Source organism: Nannobrachium achirus (genome assembly GCF_963921795.1).
Source record: "Nannobrachium achirus genome assembly, chromosome: 2".
NCBI lineage: Eukaryota > Metazoa > Chordata > Actinopteri > Myctophiformes > Myctophidae > Nannobrachium > Nannobrachium achirus.
This window is the reverse complement of record NC_137811.1, coordinates 21,529,232-21,549,344: the sequence shown is the minus strand read 5'-3', so window position 1 is coordinate 21,549,344 and position 20,113 is coordinate 21,529,232. Positions and strand designations below refer to the sequence as shown.

Here is a 20,113-nt window from a genome sequence, read left to right as displayed (position 1 = left end):
CCACATTCACACAGCAGACATTTTGCTCGTATGCGATGATACTTGGGTCGCTGTGTGATTATGGTCAATTACTGGTCTCTATAAATAAACAGGATGTTGGAATGGCCGTGGATATGAAGAGGGGGTCGCATTTGATCTCCTCTGCTACAGCAAACTCCATGTATTTTATGTATACCGATGTTATCTCGAGGGTACGAGTGGGAAATGGAAGCAAGAACAAGAACTGACATTTCCACCACCTCTTGTTTAATTTGAACCTCCCCCTGCCAATATGCTTTTCATAGTTTGTTGGCACTTGATATCGGGCCCTATTTTGATTGTCTTAAAGAGGTGGTGCCATAGTTTTGTACTTTTTCTGTTTTTCATGTGTCTAGGAGGTTGAAAGTACTTCATTAGACCCCCTGGTGTGGTTTTTATGAGCAATTATGTATTCTCTTGGTATTTATTTGTTTTCTCTTGGAGGCTGCCACCTTGTGGTCAAAAGTGTCTGTTAAAAAAGACAGATACAATTACATCACAGAATCAACTCCTCCCCTGATTACCATTCACCCAACACTGTGGGGTGTGGCTAACTTCAGCTGGGTCACCACCCACCATGACATCCATGCATACTTAATGAACTGGGGGTGTGGCCACATAAAAAAACAATTTTAAGTCTTTCTGTATACTTTTTTTGGAAAAAAATCTTCCTCCTAGTATAATCATAATACCTGATAATCATGTTTTAGAGGGGGGAAAAATCATGGCACCACCTCTTTAAGTACCAGCTCTTATGACTTAACTTAAGACCCTGAGTCGTGGCCACTCAAAACAGCCAAACCGGCATTGGCCACGCCTCCAGGTCTTAAGTTAAAGGGATATTTCACTTTCAAAAGAACTTTTGGTCATTTTATCGTCTATTTAGGCTTTTATGAACACCCTGGACGGATTTAAATTTGCTTCATTCAGTATTTTGATGTAAATATTATCAGGCCCTCCCCGTCCAGGGCCCGTTCCCATACACACCCATTGTAACTTCAAACTTCATTTTAAACAGGATAAAGTCATCAAAAACACGTTCTTTTCTCTGGGGACTGTCATCCTAATACGTGAGCTGGCTGTGTTCTTTAAATTTTCATTTATTTTTAATATATTTTGGGGGATAATGAAAAAAAAAATACAATAAGAATTAAAAAAAAAAAAATAATATATATATATATATATATATATATATATATATATATATATATTTTTTTTTTTATATATATATAAATATATATATATATATATATATATATATATAAAAACACGGCCAGCTCACACATTAGGAGAACGGGTATTTTTAATGAATCTTTCATGGTTAAAATGGAGTTTGAAGTTACAATGGGTGTGTATGGGAACGAGCCCTGGACGGGGAGAGCCTGATAACATTTACATAAAATCTCGAAATACTGAATGAAGCAAAAAAATATCTGTCCAGGGTGTTCATGAAAAGCCTGATTAGACGATAAAATTACCGAAACAATAATAGGACCCAATATGTTACATTTATCAAAAGATGAACGTATGTGTATGTGTATGTGTATGTGTGTGTGTGTGTGTGTGTGTGTGTGTGTGTGTGTGTGTGTGTATGTGTATGTGTGTGTGTATGTGTGTGTGTGTGTGTGTGTGTGTGTGTGTGTGTGTGTGTGTGTGTGTGTGTGTGTGTGTGTGTGTGTGTGTGTGTGTGTGTGTGCAGGGACGTGCTGGCCATTGGGAAAAGCAGGACAACTCCCGAACGGCCGGTTCATTCCCGGCCGGTCCAGGCCGGCCATTAGGAAAAAATGTAAAATAAAATGTCGGCCTTTGTTCCATTTTGGGGGCTGGGCGGCCAACAAAGTAAATCGTCACTGTCGGGCAGAAACCTTGTATCTCCAAGTTTCAAATGTGTAAATTTTTTCGCAAAGCAAAGCCCTGCTTCATCATACAAGGCCATCGCACAAAAGTAGTGAAAACAGCAGATCTACAAGCACACAACGCCTCGCACCGCGAGGCGTTGTGTGCTTGTAGATCGGCTGTTTTCACTAGTTTAAATATTTTTTAAAATGATAAATACAAAACAAATAGAGAGAGATCTCTCTCTATAGTGTGCAATGAGGGCCTCTACAACTCCGAATCAGGGGGCCAGCACGTCCCTGTGTGTGTGTGTGCGTGTGTGTGTGCGTGCGTGCAAGTGCGTGTGTTGTACGTTGTGCTTGTGTCTGAAACCTCTGTGTCCTCCGAGCCCTCCTCATTCGTTGTGCGGCTTGTGAGCCTTGAAGCACGTGTCGCCCTGCAGCATGCTGACGAACTTGGTCTCGTACATCTTGCGCGCGGAGGTGGTCCCTATGACGCGGCTGATCTTCTTCAGGGCCTTGAACAGGGCGCGCGGCGCCCCCTCCTGGCCGCGCAGGACCCTCAGGCTGTGGGACAGGCCCTTGGCCAGGTCCAGGTCGTAGTTGAGCGTCTTCCACAGGTGGAGCACCTGCAGCAGGGACGTGCAGACAATGTTATAGAGGCAGGGGTGGGCAACTTTGATGATGGAGAGGGCCACTATATATTTCCACACTCACTCCTGAGGGCCACATTGCATATCGTCGTTGTCGGATGGAAACCTTGTATGTCCAAAACCGTTCGTTTTGTGTCATCTAAAAAATATACTGAACTAGTGAAAACAGCCGATCTACAAGCACACAACGCCTCTCATCGAGGCGTTGTGTGCTTGTAGATCGTCTGTTTTCACTAGTTTTGTGCGACGGTCTTGTATGATGAAGCAGGGCTTTGCTTTACCAAAAAACGTACACATTTGAAACTTGGAGATACAAGGTTTCTGCCCGACAGTGAAGATATACTGTCAGACAGACACCTCTCAGCTCTTTATTTTGTCATTTTTTCGTTAATGAATGCCCTACTGAGTCATTCTGTCACACGAAAATAGCCAATCTACAGACTCAAAACGCGTCACAGTGTGACGCATTTTGTGCTTGTAGATCTGTGATTTTTGCAAATTTTGAATTGGAATCCTGATTTATTGTTTTTCTATTTTTGAAATGTTTTAATATCAATTGCATTTAGTTATACTTAGGTTAACTTTATGAACTTAAATACAAATACATTGGACATATAAAAGACAAATTATAATATGCATTAAGCTAGTCATTAAGCTACTAAGTAATTCAAGTGGGTCATGTTTGCAAGTTTGGAATTGTATCGGCTGAAATCAATAATATATCAGTATTCCGATTAACCTGTAGGCCGCATTAAGTGAGGGTGTTATAGAGGCAGCAGGGGCTGAAAGTAGGGTTGTTCGATTAATCGATTTTTAATCGTAACCCGTTTTTTTTCCTTTGGAAGATTTAAAAAAATGGAAATCGTAAAATCGATTTTCACTTTAATTAGGGAAATTCTTACTCATTGGAGCCTTGCACGCGCAAAAAGTACACAGCCCCGTCCTCCTAAAGCAGGACGACAAGGTCCGACACCAAATTAATACTACTTTCTATCTGATGTGTAATTTCTTTGATGCACGTTTAGCGCACGTCAGACTGAGCAGAGTTCATCACCGCACTGCGCTCACTCGCGATGGTTCAAGCAGCAAACAGAACAAAACGCTGCTGAGCTGGTAAACTTACTTACTTGTTGTAGTTTGAAAGAAGCTTATTAATTCTGTGTTACCCACCTACTGACTGTAGTCTACTCCTAATGTCCCTGTCACTGTGTTAATTTTGCGTCGGGAAGCGAAGCGCTTCGCCTCCGTTTACAATCACTCAACATCTCCGTGCATGAGTGGTGCAGGGCAGGGGCGTAGCCAGGAATTACATTTTGGTAGGCGAAATGCCTACCAAAATGCCTCACCAGCAAGAGCTCCAAGAGCTGGCTTGTTTTGGCTGTTTTGTCACTCACTATTGATAATGAAACACTAAGGACGCTAAGTTGTATGTGATTGTTGCACAACTAAAGTTATTATTATTAATACCCTTATTGTTTTATTGCATTTTGCTATTTGGCTATATAAAAAAAAACAAAAAATGAAACAATAATGAAAAAAAAAAATCATTTCCTTGCATTTTTTAAATGAAAACAAAATAGTTGAAACAATGTATTATTCTTTTAACAAAAAATCGAAATCGAAATCGAAAATCGGGATTTCAGAGAAAATAATCGAGATTTTATTTTTTGGCCATATCGAACAACCCTAGCTGAAAGGACGCTTTTAGGTGAAAATATAAAAAATAGCAGAACTCCAAGCTCACAACGCGTCACGCTGCAACGCGCCGTGCGCTTGGAGGTCAACTATTTTCGGTGCTTGATACCACACCGAACTATAAGCATTATCAAGTCAATACTGGAGATGTGGCGTAACGGAATGGATTTCTACACAGAGAGAGGGCAATTCTTTCAACATGAGACGCTGCATTCAAGTTCAAGAGGCGTTTGGACAAGGCAATTCCCTTGAATGCTGCCTTTCGGATATGGTACGGAAAGGAGGGCGTTTGCATCTCTTTCACCATGGTAAAAATGGCATTCATGGTCTGGAGAGAGCTCTTTTTTACAGGCGGATAAAAGGGCTGGGGCTCGAGCCCCCTCTGGTGTCTATGCGTGCACGTGCCTGACCTGCAGGACGTGTCGCTGGGGTCTGCAGGATGACGCCAGGGTCAGGTTCTTCAGGCCGGCGCAGCGGGACACCTTCCTCTCGCAGTGGTTCACACCTACAAGTTACAATTTACAATTTAGGCCAGGGGTCTTCAACATTTTCAGGCCAAGGACCCCTCAGTTGAGAGGGAGATGAAGCAGGGACCCCCACAACCTGTTTTCATTCATTCCATATAGTTTCACCGTTTGACAGCACAATTCAGATATTTAACCACTTGAGCCATCATAACCTAAAACATTTTTGACCTTTCGCCGTGTACTTAGTCTGCTCTTTTCCCCCTCTACACCAAACTGCGAGGCGTTGTGAGCTTGTAGATCTGCTATTTTTGGCTACAGGTCTCAGAATATGGACACTAGGGTTCAAGTTGTTAATATGAAAAGGATTGGAAGATTTGGAGGACCCCCTGTAGTAACTCTGAGGACCCCCTAGGGGTCCCGGACCCCCTGTTGAAGACCCCTGATTTAGGCATTTGGCAGAACACTCATAATCCAGAGCGACTTACAATAAGCAACGTAATAATCAATACATCAACATCCATCAATACATCAAATGCACAGCAATAGTAATCTAAGAAGAACATAAGTAGACCAAGCGCATTTTCAATAAAAACGTTATAATAAAGATTGCTACCTAAAATACATGTATGGTCAGTGAGCGTAGGCAAGTGCTACGGTAAGTGCTATGGTCTAAGGTGGAGTCTGAAGATGTGAGTCTTCAGTCCACGGCGGAAGCTGGGGAATGAGTCTGCCGTTCTAGGTGCAACAGGGAGTTTATTCCACAGTTTGGGGGCGAGGAGGGCAAAGAGTCTAGGACCAGTGGATCGTTGTCCTGGGGTTTTTAGCGAGGTGTCTGTCAGCATCCCTGTGTCAGCTGATATGAGTGAACGGGTGGGGTTGTAGGGTTCGATCAAGCTTTGAAGGCATGGAGGTGCCATACATTTGGCTGCTTTGAAGGCCAGCCATCAGTGTTTTGTACTCAGTGCGGGCCGCAACCGGGAAGGGGATGATGGCACAACAACACATGCATGCGTTTAATGGTCGTGTAAAATCACAGCACACAGTCAGATCAATGATTCTGTATCCCCTGCTGTCCTCCTGACCTCGGATCAAGGCTGATTTCGTTGGCTAGAACTATGACGAAAAATGTTTGCCGACTACATTTATTCACTGACGAAAATAAACAAAAACTAAGCTATGGTGACTAAAACTTTCGTCAAACAAATAAAAACTAGACTAAAATGTTAGGGGGACCAGTGGAGATGAGATCCAGTAGAACTGAAATAGGTAATTTTATGTTTGGTTGCACTCTGGTGTTGCGCTCTGAAAATAGCAGATCTACAAGCTCACAACGCGTCACGTGTGACGCGTTGAGAAAGCTAAGCAATGGCTAAGCAAGTCCATTGAGCTTGTAGATCCCAAATAATCCCAAATATTTTCTCACTGAAAATAAATTAATTACTAGGGTGTGTCGACCGCCTCCCATCTGAAATAAGGCGCTTACCTCGGATGATATCGTAGAGCTTGTCCTGGTCTTTGTTCTTCTCCCTCCACAGCCGGAGCAGCAGGAGGACCTGCTGCTGTGGCGTGCAGGCCTTCTTCAGCCTCTCCAGGTTCTTGAGCTCCACGCGCCGCCCCGGCAGGCTCTCCAACAACCTCTCCAAGGGCACAGAGGACAGGTGCAGGGAGGCCAGGGACTGGAAGACAGCCTCCTCGCACAGGGTCACATCTGGGACCAGGAAGAGAGGGAGAGAGAGAGACACACACACACACACACACACACACACACACACACACACACACACACACACGTTTTTATAAACATAAAGATATCGTCGTTGTCCGAATCCGTTTGTTTTGCATTTATCATTAAGAAAATGATTTAAACTAGTGAAAACAGCCGATCTACAAGCACACAACGCCTCGCACCGCGAGGCGTTGTGTGCTTGTAGATCTGCTGTTTTCACTACTTTTGTGCGACGGCCTTGTCTGATGAAGGAGGGCTGTACTTTGCGAAAGAACATACACATTTGAAACTTGGAGATACGAGGTTTCCACCCGACAACGACGATATAATGAACACCCACACATAGTTCCTCATAACAGACTAGAACAACCCAGCTGCACCGGAGCGGTCATGTCTCAATGTACTCAAAATCAGGTTTAGACTCAGTTCATCAATCCGGGACCAGCTCAGTGGCCTTGTGGTTAGAATGTCCGCCCTGAGACTGGGGTGGTCGGGGTTGGATCCCTGGCTGGGTCATAGCAAAGACTCTGCTTGGCACTCAGCATCAAGGGTTGTAAGTCCCTGCGACATAGTTACATCATGTCCATAGAGCCTATATTCTGTTTCTGTAGTGTGAGGCAGCTTGATGATGTGACCTAGAACGCTGCTCCTCATGAGACCCCCCTACCTATACATTATACAATTAAATTATCTACATTGTAAATGGTAATCATTTTGGCAGCAGACCTCAAAAGTACATTGACAAAAATACCGTGCCTATGGAATCCCTGACCATAACCTGAAACTGAAAGTAGCAGCCCCTATCATGTTATTTAGAAACCTACAAACAGATCACAACCGCACTCTCCAGAACAGCTCCAGAAGAGCTTCCCAGTTTCCTGTCAACTTAGCTTTCTCAGTTACCATCAATAGTCAGAGCCCAAAGAATAAAAGCATTGGCATCTACTTGTGAGGGGGCCTGTAGCTCTAGTTAGTGTGGTTGCTGTAGGCTATTGTTCTAGTGAGGCAATTATTCTTTTGTAGATCAACTTTTAGCCAATCAGGAAGCAGCATTCTCGGGGACGTCAGAGTAAGTCCATTGAGTTCAATGAGGGAGTGGTGCTAGCCGGAGGATTGGTCAATATTCACATGACAATTTGGCCACGCGGGTGCAAGCTTGAGGATTGGTCGAGCTTCAACATGACATTTTGGCTATCCAGCCTTTACATAGGCAACCACACTCGCAATTTCCCAGAATTGCATTTCTACTTAGTATTATTGTAATGGTAACACCTATATGAGAAGAGACCCAACCCAGAAGAGACCAACTTCTCTCCAAAATGGCTGCTCTGCATGTAGCCAATTCATCTTCGCCTCTCGCTTTATTTTTTAGTGGTGCTAACTGCTAATTGCAACTGTCAGATGTGCAAATCGGTGTTATTAGGAATGATATCAAAGGTTTGTGTTGCGTGACGTCAGACCACAGCTCTGGTCAACCTGAATAAGATGTGATGCGTTTTTTTAAACATCGCATTTAGTCTGACTGAGTACGACCAAACGACCAAGAGAAGCTTTCAACAGGAAGAGTGCTGTGACAGTCAGGGATATATAGACATAGACAACTAGAGGGTGAGAAATAGAGTGACAGGGATATATCAAATATATCAAAACCAAATCTTTCCAGCCTGCAAGGGATATTGAAACGCCTTCCAATTCACAGCCGAAGTAGAAAAAGTCCTGTTCTGATTGTCCATACGCCTTCACGTCTTGGATCCTCCTCCATGAAGACATGAAGAGGAGCCACAACAACCTCTACTGTCAAATAATGAGCAATGGACAGCTCCCCTCATCTTTCTGCCGGGAAAGAATCACCAGCTGTGTATCCAGCCAGAAACATGGAGACACAGACCAACCAAGGTCTTGCGAGGACTTCAACTCTGCCAGGAGAAGTAAGGAAACATTTGATGACTTAGACGGGACAGAAAGTCTCAGATGTGATAAAAGCTTCACTGAGGTATCGACTCTGAAGAAACACCACCATGTCCACACCAAAGGAAAGCCCTTCCACTCTCAACAACGTGACAAGGGTTTCAGTCAGCTAGGTCACCTGTTAACACACCAGCGTACCCACACTGGAGAAAAAACATTTGTGTGCAAACAGTGTGACAAGGGTTTCAATCATCCAGGGAAGGTGAAGACACACCAGCGTGTCCACAGTGGAGAAAAGCCCTTTTTGTGTAAACAGTGTGACAAGGGTTTCAGCAGGTTAAGTAATCTGAAGACACACCAGCGTGTCCACACTGGAGAAAAACCCTTTGTGTGTAAACAGTGTGACAAGAGTTTCAATCAGTCAAGTCACCTGAAGAGACATCAGCGTATCCACACTGGGGAAAAACCCTTTTTGTGTAACCAGTGTGACAAGGGTTTCAATGAGGTAAGTAATCTGAAGACACACCAGCGTGTTCACAGTGGAGAAAAACCATTTGTGTGCAAACAGTGTGACAAGGGTTTCACGGAGTTAGGGAAGTTGAAGACACACCAGCGTACCCACACTGGAGAAAAGCCCTTTGTGTGTAAACAGTGTGGCAATGGTTTCAGTGTGTTAGGTAGCCTTAAGACACACCAGCGTATCCACACTGGAGAAAAACCCTTTGTGTGTAAACAGTGTGACAAGGGTTTCAGTGTGTTAGGTAGCCTTAAGACACACCAGCGTATCCACACTGGAGAAAAACCCTTTGTGTGTAAGCAGTGTGACAAGGGTTTCAGTGTGTTAGGGTCTCTGAAGGTACACCAGCGTGTCCACAGTGGAGAAAAACCCTTCAAGTGTAAACAATGTGACAAGGGTTTCAGTGTGTTAGGGAATCTAAAGACACAGCAGCGTGTCCACAGATATGGAGAAAAGCCCTTTGTGTGTAAACAGTGTGATAAGGGTTTCAGTCTGTATAGGGACTCTGAAGAGGCACCAACAGTGTCTCCACACCACATAAGTTAGAAAAGGCCAAACACTCCGGTTGGGGGCACCACATTGTTGAGCGGCTTGGAGTTTTGTCTACGCCACCAGGGCAGAACCCAGATTGAGCGTGCCATGTGAATTAGTCAGCAACGCCAGGCTAGGTCACATTTAGTTCACTTAAACTAGAAGAGCAGTTCCTGCAGAAACTGCGTGGACCCACTGAAAACACGCACAAAGTATATTATGTACTGTAGAAAATGTGCAGATCCGAATTCTGCAGCAACATGCACACAGATGCAGAATTGACCTTTGGCTTTTTTTCTTTTTTTTCTTTTTTTTGCAGCAACATGCACACAGGTGCAGAAATGACCTTTGGCATTTTATTATTATTTTTTTTTAAGAAAAAAGAAAATGTCGCTACTGAGGGACACAATTTTGTGGCGGGGAAATATTGTCTTGCACAGGTCCAAATTTTCACACATAACTCAAACTATTATGTACAGAAGTAATTGAGCTCAAGGAGATTTAATGATACCAGAATTCGAGAGATATAATAATAATAATAATAATAAAGATGCAATTCTGGGAAATTGCAAGTGTGTTTGCCCTGACGCAAGTCACAAGGAATCCGCTGAGAAATGTATTCCGTCTTACTATAATCCCTTTCATGCCCATATATGGATATTTCTGTATCTGTCAGTCCCTATTTGAGCAATGCTAACCATTCTGTCCTTGTACCTTTTATGCCCATATATGGAGATCCTTGATGTCATCAATATTAAGCCCATATCTTGGAATTCCCATATGGACATACTGTGTCAGTCTCATGTGGTCTACAGTATGACATCAGACATCTATGATGTCAGTCATCTCCATATTTGGGGAAAGTAACATTTTGCATTTTTGCATTCAAGTCAATTGAAAAAAATGTTCACGAATAAATGAATATAAACCTAGAAATACTGTTCCTACGAAACAGTGTGGGCTCGCATGGAACACCATGTATGGGCACAAAGATCTACCCCTTGGGCGCTCCTCATTGGCTAAGGGCCCTGCCTTTGTACTGTCGGTCATGTTTTTGAGGAGATTAACCTTGGTCTATAAAGATTTGGTATAACATACTGATATAACATACTGGTCTCGCGCCCACGAGTTGTTATTTATACGGTATCAGGTTGCACTTGTTGGTGGTGATGTCACCAAGAACGCTGCTCCTCATTGGCTAAGGGCCCTGCCTTTGTACTGTCTGTATTTTTTTTGGCAGAGAATAAACTTGACCTTGGTACAACATACTGGTCTCGTCTTTCAGCGAGCCCACAATTAAACTATAATAATATAAACAGTAACATATCTCTTAGCAAGATGCAAGCAGACGAGTCCCGATGAAGCCAGTCAATTTGACATAAATGGCCCAAGTGCATCCCGAAAAAACTGTGGGGGGAGTAGAGCGGAAAAATAAAGTTTATCGGGAAAGATGGAAAAAAAAGCTAATTAGTCTGGGAGCTAGGCCCAGCCCTCAGGATATTTTCTGCTACCTTTCTTTCCACTATTATTTCCTGTTATCATATACCTTGGGCCATAACAAGTTCATACTGAACATCCCCAACTCACATCTGTTTGGTCTTATAAGGTTATTTTCTGGGACATACCGTATCTGACTAGTAATGATATTTATCACCTCGATCGAACCCTCTTTGATTAATCCAGGACATCCGTTTTCGTAGGCAGATTTATGTTGGTTGAAATCAGGTAATATTCTAGGCCAGATCTGACTAGTCATGGTTTGACTTGATCTGGCCCCAATCGAGACATCACTGATTGGTCCAGGTCCTGACCGTGCTTGCTGGGTTACTATCAGTCTGGGACAGTACAGAACTGTAAGTTGTTTACCAGTGCAACCTCACGTTTTGGGAGAACGGAATAAGAGGGTGTGGGGTGTTGAAAGTTCACTCACAGCTGTTTATCCGAACCGGTTTTCTGATACTAATATGACTGGAGTACAGTTTCATCACATTACAGTATGCATGTCAACCTGATCATTCGTATCACATCTCAGTGGGATTCATTTATTTGGTGTGGAGCACAGGTGGCGTTTAGTCCCCAGATCCCAAACAGCACTGATTACACGCTTCTATCTCTATGGAGCCTCATCTGCTATTGATTCATCCGTGTGTGTGTGTGTGTGTGTGTGTGTGTGTGTGTGTGTGTGTGTGTGTGTGTGTGTGTGTGTGTGTGTGTGTGTGTGTGCATGCGCATGTCTTTTATAACTATAGGCCATCATGCATAAAGGACTTCCTCTCTGAGTGTTCCCTATAGACAGCGAGGCTGATTCACACCGATATGTCAAACACATTTAAATCTCTTTGTGGTCTCTCTGGAGGTTCCGCCTGGTCTTAACTGAACTGAACCATATTTGTTGAGCAGAGCTATAACAGAGCCATGGATGTGGGTGTCAACAAAACAACGTTCCATCTCCATGGGAATAATAATAACGTGGATGTTATGGTTCTCTGCTCTCAGAATGTCATCGTAGGAAGAGCAGATGCAGTGTTGTCAAGTACATTTTTTACTTTACAGGAGTATTTCCAACTGTCAGTAGTTTTTACTCCACTACATCTGAGAGGCAAATATTATTCATTTTATTCTACTACAATTAATTAGTTATTATTTTATTCACATTTAGTAACTTTGTTATCAAAACATACTTAAGCACTTACATTAACCACTTCAGCCCTATACAGTACATTTCGTGTTGCATTGTGAGCTTGTAGATTGGCTATGTGGGCTTGCTGAAAGCGAGTACACGTATTTATCTTCATTATTTCTTTATATATCAGTCAAGTTCTCCTCAAAACTTGTACCGACAGTACAAAGGGAGGGCCCTTAGCCAATGAGGTGCAGCCAAAGGGTGGATCTTTGTGCCCATACATGGTGTTACATGCGAGCCCACACTGTTTCGTAGGAAGAGTATTTCTAGTTTCAATTGATGTGTATACATTTTGAACTTGTGAAATAGGACATTCTGCATAATGAGTACCTTTTACTTTTGGTACTTTAAGGCGCGGTCACACTGCACTTCTATTCTACCTATGAGGGTGGATTCTGCTGATGCATTTCAATGGGAATGGAGCATTGTTGTTGTTGTTGTTGTTGTTGTTTTTTTGTTTGTTTTTCTCGGCAGCCACACCAAGCATGAGAACTGGACAAGCATGCTAGGCTACACTCTGAGTCAGGCAATTGAGCTATTTATTAATGAAACTGCTGACAAATGGTTGGTGGAAGCTGGGCACTGTCAACACAAGTCAAAGACACCAAAGACTGTTAGCATGCAATTACCCTTCTCTAAAAACCACAACATGTCATCTCACTTTCTTTAAATGTTGTTTTTCAAACCATGATATTGGACTTCATATTAGTGTTCGTAGAGCTATTGACGTGTCGTTTTGTGGCTACATACAGAGAGACATAATACAATTCATGAACAAATGTTTCCTGAAAGCCATATCGTGCCGCAGTAACAGTGCCAACTGCAATCCTAGTGTGAAAAGAACATGACGCTATTTCTCTGATGTCAGTATAATCCAAGTGTGGCCGTGTTTATAATTAACGTTGTCATCCCAGTGGTTTCACCAGATCACGCTCTCACTCAGGATCCCCGACTGCTTTCAATTTGACAGTTTTGTTTGAAACTGTAAAAAAAAAAAAATGCAAAGTCTGTTAAACAGTCCCAGAACGCGCCGTAGACTGTGGTTGTGCAGACCCACTGGAAGAGAATTTATGAATGAAGGTTAGGAAACATCACCCACCCTGAGGCATAAGGCTGCTAGGTGGTGGTGGTGGTGTGGGTGCGTGCGTGCGTGCGTGCGTGCGTGCGTCTGTGTGTGCGTGTGTGCGTGTGTGTGTGTGTGTGTGTGTGTGTGTGTGTGTGTGTGCGCGCGTGCGTGTGGTCTATTCTGTGTGTGTGTCTACACAGTGCTATAGTGACTCCAATTTGTAAGGCTACAAGAATTCAGGACCATATTTGAGGCTTCCCCTCTTGAATTAATTGTCAATCTCTGCCTAATTATTCTGAGTAACAAAGGCTAAGCTGCCTGTCTCGTGTCTCGGTGCAGTTTGACTCAGTTTCCTCTGTCTAATTGTTGTTTAAGGATGTCAGTTAGGATGTAATTGATTCATCATGGGCCATTATGACAGCTGTACCACAAACATCCCATTCGACCCCGTTAAGTCTTCTCCCTCTCGTTCTCGTTCTCTCTCCCTCACTCTCATTTTCCTTCGCAGACATGAAAGAATCTGAAAAAGAACGGAATCCGAACAAAGAATGTAACCGAGGAAATTCCCTGTCTTTGGTGACAGAAAAATGGCCACATGTCTGGTTGTTGACAGTCGAGCTTTGGCTGGAGCACACGGTTTTGTGTGTGTGTGTGTGTGTGTGTGTGTGTGTGTGTGTGTGTGTGTGTGTGTGTGTGTGTGTGTGTGTGTGTGTGTGTGTGTGTGTGTGTGTGTGTGTGTGTGTGCGCAACTGCGCATGCATGATGTTACTCACACTCGTGAGTCGTACATAATGCAATGCATGTACTGAATACTCCACTTCTAAGAGGTGCTGTCTATGGTCAGTGAACTGTATTACAGTACAGTAACGTGCCCATTGGGGGAATCTATACATGCTGAATGTATCCTGCATAAACAGTACAATACAGTGCTACCAGTAAGACGCCCTAAGACTAGAAAAATATGAGAGAGACTGACACGATGTCTATATAGGTGCATTCCCAGATATGGTCTTAATATTGATGACATCAGGGATCTCCATATATGGGCATAAAAGGGACAAGGACAGAATTAATTTGCAAGTCTGGTTGCCGTGACCCGAGTCACAAATTAATTCTGTCTTGGCCATATATAGAGTGTGACATGAGGCGTGACTGACTGATGCACATGAGCTGCAGGTTTTCATTGTAAATGCGACCTATGGTCGCAAAAAAAAACAAGTCTCTTCAGGTGGAGGAGCATTGCAGTATTGACAGGAGTAAAATTGTCAGCAACTGCTTGTGGAATATGTAGGTCAGGGGTTTTCAAAGTGGGTGACGGGGCACCCTGGGGTGCCACGACGGCAGTCCAGGGGTGCCACGAGATCATTCGATAATATTTGGAATGTATTTGGACACTTGAAAAAATATTTAGTATCATTTTAAACTTGAAGTACAAAGTTATTTTCAGTCGGTTCTAACCGAAATGGCTATTATCTCAACGTTTTCCTTGCAACATAATCACTAAAATATCATTACTGTCAGGCAGAAACCTCTGTCGCACAAAACTAGTGAAAATAGCCGATCTACAAGCACACAACGCCTCGCGATGCGAGGCGTTGTGTGCTTGTAGATCTGCTGTTTTCACTAGTTTAGTACATTTTATAGATGATAAATACAAAACAAATCATTTTGGACATACCAGGTTTCCACCCGACAACGATGATATGCTATAAATATAAGGTGCTGGGAGTGAAAATTATAATGTAGCCTCGGAGTAGAAAAATATTCATGGGGTGCCCTGAGACAAAAAAGTGTGGGAACCCCTGATGTAGGTGATACAGCCAATATTGTTGTCTTACCATTGTGGCACGGCGTGTAGTGATGAGAGCACTCTGACACTTTGCCCTGACTGGCACAGAGACTGTCCGCTGAGGCGGTGCCCTGTTTCAGGGTCTTTAGGCCCAGAGAGGTGCAGTTCCTATGGGGCGAGCATGGCTCTGTGGAGGACCCACCGCTGGAGAAATGACCGGGCTGACAACGTTCACACACCGTGTCGCTCTCTGGCGTGCCTGGAAGAGAATGGCGTCATGATTTTAGAACTACAAATGAAAAGAAAGTCTCTTGCACACCGACAAAAGTTTGGGTATTTTAGACCTTCATCAGGCTATCTTTATGTAATATAAAGATTTTATGTAATATAAAGATAGCCTGATGAAGGTCTAAAAAAGAAGATTTTTGATTTCCCAATAAAAACACTTTGGTTCGTTATAACAAAGGGAACATTCTGGTTCAGAACAGCAGCTAACAGAAGATTTGCTCATCTTATTTAGGTTTCTCTTCTCTTCATTTATATGGCCAATATTATCGTTTACAACTACATTCATATGCACCGTAATAGTTGATTATGCAAAAATCGGGAACTTGTGGTTTCAACTTGCCTAGTAGACACGAGGCATACTGTATATCAGATCATTCTGAAACTGATACAATACAGTACGACAATACTATTCACATCGCCGCATGTGCCCACTCAGTCTTTATACTCAACCTTGATTCACAACATCGCAAAGAAAAACACCAACGCAAGCGGATCCGTATCAAGCATATGGCGAGCAATATCAGTACTCTCTCGTTTGACAAAACCTGAACAATGAGTCACATATTCAGCGTACCGCTGTGAGTGGAAAACCAACTTCTTCCGTGACACACAGCTTTCTAGTTTTCTTTAGAAACTAGAAATAATATGACAAAAGTAAAATGACAGCTCAGTTCACAGTAGTAAAATGCGTCATGAAAACAGTTCCGTCTTCATGTCTGTCTGTATACTGTGAGCCTCTTTCACAAGTAGGCCTATGTCTGTCTGTATACTGTGAGCCTCTTCCACAAGTATGTTTGTCTGTATACTGTGAGCTTATTCCACTGCTATGCAAGGTCCAATATTCTATTATTCGTATTCTTATCTAGTGTGCAAGGTGTAAGGCACGTGCACACATCCTTGAATGAGGGCTAATGGTTTAAATGTACAGTGAGATGTCTTTGCTGAGAACTTATAAAGCTCAGCACATAAAGTGCATGAATCTGTCCATTAGATAATGAGATAACTTTGTGCAAGTGACCTGAGGGTGGCATTAGAGTAAAGATCGTGGTGGGGTCTGCAAATTCAGAATTGGTCTTCCTTCGGGGAGCACAACAAAGTAGTTTGTATATCTCAATATAATAACTGACTAAAATCTAATTACATTGTATGCAGTGTATCCGTTGATTGTTATATAAATAAAATGTATTTGGGTGGGTGACGTGACGTAACGTTTTCGCTGTCCTCGGTGTCAAACATGTATAAATAAAAAATATATTCGTCAAAAACCTTCTGAATATTGTGCAGGACATTAAGCTTTATGTGAACTTACTCAAGATTAAAACATTTCATTCCTCATTTCTTCAGAATCTTCAACCAAACATGGCAAAACTCATATGGTGTGACTGTCCTGACCTTGTTTCTCAAAGTGGGAACTTGAATAAAACTAAGAAAAAGAATTGCTAAAAATCATTTGAAAATGAATTTAGGCTAAAAAAAAATGTCTATTTTGAGCCTATATCTTTTCAAAGTCAAAGCATAATGTTTTCAGTCATTTCTGATCAAAAACATTTTGTCCCCCAACCCAAAATCATTTGGTGTGACACTAGTTTGGAAAAATTAAACAGGCAATTATTTGGACACCTATTGGCTAGAGAGGTCCTTCTTCTGTAAGGCTATTCAGCACTCCCAGCACAACTGCAAGACAGGTGTCTGAGGTGAGTTATGATTTTAACATTTTCATGAAATGCCATCTTGTTGAAACGTTGACAAACTCACCATTCTGGATGTCTTTTGGTGTGACACCTTTTCTTTAAAAAAAGCTTAAGTTATTTGAAGTTTTGGTCATATTTCCATGTAGATCTAGGCTGCTTTGTTATAGCTAGCATGCTGTTAGCATGCTAATGTGTACATAGTAGCCTCAAGGTAAACCTAAATGGAGAAAACAGTAATATGGTGTGACACTTAATCATATGGTGTGACATGTCTGCTTGTCACACCATATGACTTGACTGTCACACCATATGATTTATACTGTATTTAACTACAGATATAACAACAAATAACAAAGTTCCATGTTTCTTTTGTACATTTAAACATTTGTTTTAAACATTTTTACATAAAATGTAATTTAGCTTCATTCAGTGATACTTCAAATTCATCAGACAGAGCAGAAACCCCTTCACAGAAACCTTAACATATTGTTTCAATCTAAACAATATTTTCTCTTTGTCTTAAACTATACATTCCATTTTCTTTTGTCAGCTGGAAAATGACAAGTGCTGAGAGAACGAGAAAGTACAGGGAGAAACTAAACAATGACCCAGCAAGGAGAGAGGAGCCAAAGGGGCGAGACTGCATTTTCTACGAAGAGCAGGAGGTTGTCTGTGGCATTGCAGAACCGCAACAAGGCAGCCGGTTTGCTACCCTCACCAAATACGACTGGCTGATGTACAATACAGTCTAAATGTATAATCTAATCTGATCTAATACTTTTGTACTTTCACTCACTGGACTGGACAGTGGACAGTGTTAAGGTAGGACCCGAGACAAAACTAGCGAAAATAGCTGATCTACAAGCTCTCAACACGTTGTGCTGCGAGAGCTTGTAGATCAGCTATTTTCGGAGTTGCGCAACCCAGCACTCTTTAGCTAGTGGAGATGTGGTGTAATGTCATGATTCCTAATTACATTTGTTCAACACAAAATGCTGTGTTCAAGTTCAGGAGACTTCGGAAAAAAGCAATTTACCTGAATGCTGAGTTCTGTTTCCACTAATTGGTGTTAATAAAATGTTGCCTTCAATGCCTTGGCTCCAAGTGTGGCTATGCGCCTTATTGTCCCTTTAGGATCCTTCTGCCGTGGGCCGGCAGAAGACTTAGGTGTGCGTAGCATTCCTGTGCACATCCTCATCGTCCATCTACTACTACAATTCTTTCTTATCCCATGTTAAAGCCCTACAATAATATCCTGTTCAGAAATATTAAGGCCATGTTATCCTGGGTAATTGTTTAATCAATCAGTAAAGTTCAGTACTCACTAATAGGTAGGTTAAAACACAGTTTGCTTTGACACATGAAGATATGATCATACGGTGTGACACTAAATCATTTGGTGTGACATTCCAAATAGTGAGAAATCATACCTTTATTAATGATTAAACCAAAAACATGTTTATGGATTACATAGAGAATATTATCAGGAAGAGTCACAAATATTTGTGTAATTTTAGAGAAAGTTTTGACAGAATAAATTTAAAATATGTTGTAAGATCATGAACATGGGCCTCACACAGAGTGTCGATTATGAAAAAAATATACAGATATAATTAATTTTCAAAAAACTATAGTGGATCACTGGTTAGTTATGATAAAGGACTTTGATAAAGTGAGTAACTTAAGAAAGATGTACTCCATTTTCATTTTATGAACAATTATTTTCATGTCACACCATATGACGATTTTAGGCACAAGTACAACAAACTGCTGAATAAAGTCTGATTCCAATAAAATATCTAAAAACAAAATGTATTTCCATAAGGTTGAGAGTGAGTAGAACAAAAGTAAATAACTTTTATGCCTGCAATTTAAAGTTTTTTTAAAAACACATTTTTTGGGGCGTCACGTCACTGACCCATTTGCAAAATAAAGGTGACTTGAGATTGGGCACTAGGAATCAATGGTATAATGTAAGATCTTTCTAGGCCTTGTCTGTGGATGACAGTCAGTGCAGTAGAGTGCGTGCCATAACCACATCCTGATTTTAATCTTTATAGGGTAGAAGTGAGAATGTGTAGGCGGCTCAGTGGTACTGCTTAAATATGATTTAACCTTTGATATGGTTCCATGCTATCTATGACACCTGTTTTTGTCAGATTTTTACAGTAAAATGTCAAAATTACTGTATCTATTACCGTAATGCAAGAATGTGCATGCAGGTAAGAGGAAATGTCCTAAAATATCAACTGACAAGGTATTTGCTTGAAACCATTTCAGCACTTATTGTACTACAATTTCTCAGAACCTCAGCCAGTCAACATACGTATAGGCCTATGCACCTTGCTGTTAGAACTAGACTTGTTCCAATGTTTTATTTGTTATGTTAGAGTTCATGTATGCTGGGTCTAAATGCTGTAGGCCTACAATAAAACTAACAGACTTGTGTTGTAGTTATTGATTAATTTCTTGAATTGTTTTCTCAGCCAAATTGTTTCCCTTGACAACATCAGGGTAGACTGCATCATTCAACTCTCCAAATTAATTCCAGCTTTTGTTTTGATAGTTCAATTAAAATGCAAGCAACTGTACTAATTCCAATGCCAATTACATCCTTACTTGAGCATCAAATACACTAGCCACTAAGAAAGAAAGAAAGAAAGAAAGAAAGAAAGAAAGAAAGAAAGAAAGAAAGAAAGAAAGAAAAAGAATGAACAAGGGAGCATTTAAGAGTTGTTATGCAGAGGGGATGAATGATGAATGGTGCTTTGATGGCATAATAAATGTTTCACTTAAAGACATAATGCCTGATGCTTACTGTTACAGGAACACAAAGCTCAAGCTTTTTTGTGTTTTATCTTTTTGACAGATATGTACAAATAAATGTTTGTGTGTATGCACATTTTGTTTATAAAAATGTCCATAAACAACCAATCAATCAATCAATCAATCAAACAAACAAACAATCAAAACCAGAAGATGTGTTGGTTGCAGACATAATTCAGGCATCTTGTATTTCACTCCAATGATCTCCTTGTTTATCTGAGTGAAGAGACTATTTCTGCACTCGATACATATTCCGTTAAGTACAATTAATAACCCCATGGTTCATGTGACAAAGACCTGGGGTCATCGCCATGCTGGCTTGTGGTGGAAATCTTTGTCAAAATTAAATTTTTGCCACGGACATACAAAATGAGTGGACAATAAAATTACCAGAAACACAAAGAGCTAGCCCTGAATGAC

The 20,113-nt window shown here is 41.6% G+C and overlaps 1 protein-coding gene across 1 annotated transcript in view; it reads right to left on the bottom strand.

The window, feature by feature from the left end:
• Positions 1-2,248: 2,248 nt before the first annotated feature.
• The window catches only part of LOC308297155 (tumor necrosis factor receptor superfamily member 11B-like), a gene marked incomplete at both ends in the record, with an annotated part of 43,918 nt that continues 26,053 nt past the window's right edge, over positions 2,249-20,113 (bottom strand). The window contains 4 exons of the mRNA XM_080740571.1: positions 2,249-2,500; positions 4,612-4,706; positions 6,152-6,376; positions 14,938-15,147. Of these exons, the coding sequence (XP_080596697.1) occupies positions 2,249-2,500; positions 4,612-4,706; positions 6,152-6,376; positions 14,938-15,147 (782 nt within the window). The remainder of the gene's footprint in view (positions 2,501-4,611; positions 4,707-6,151; positions 6,377-14,937; positions 15,148-20,113) is intronic.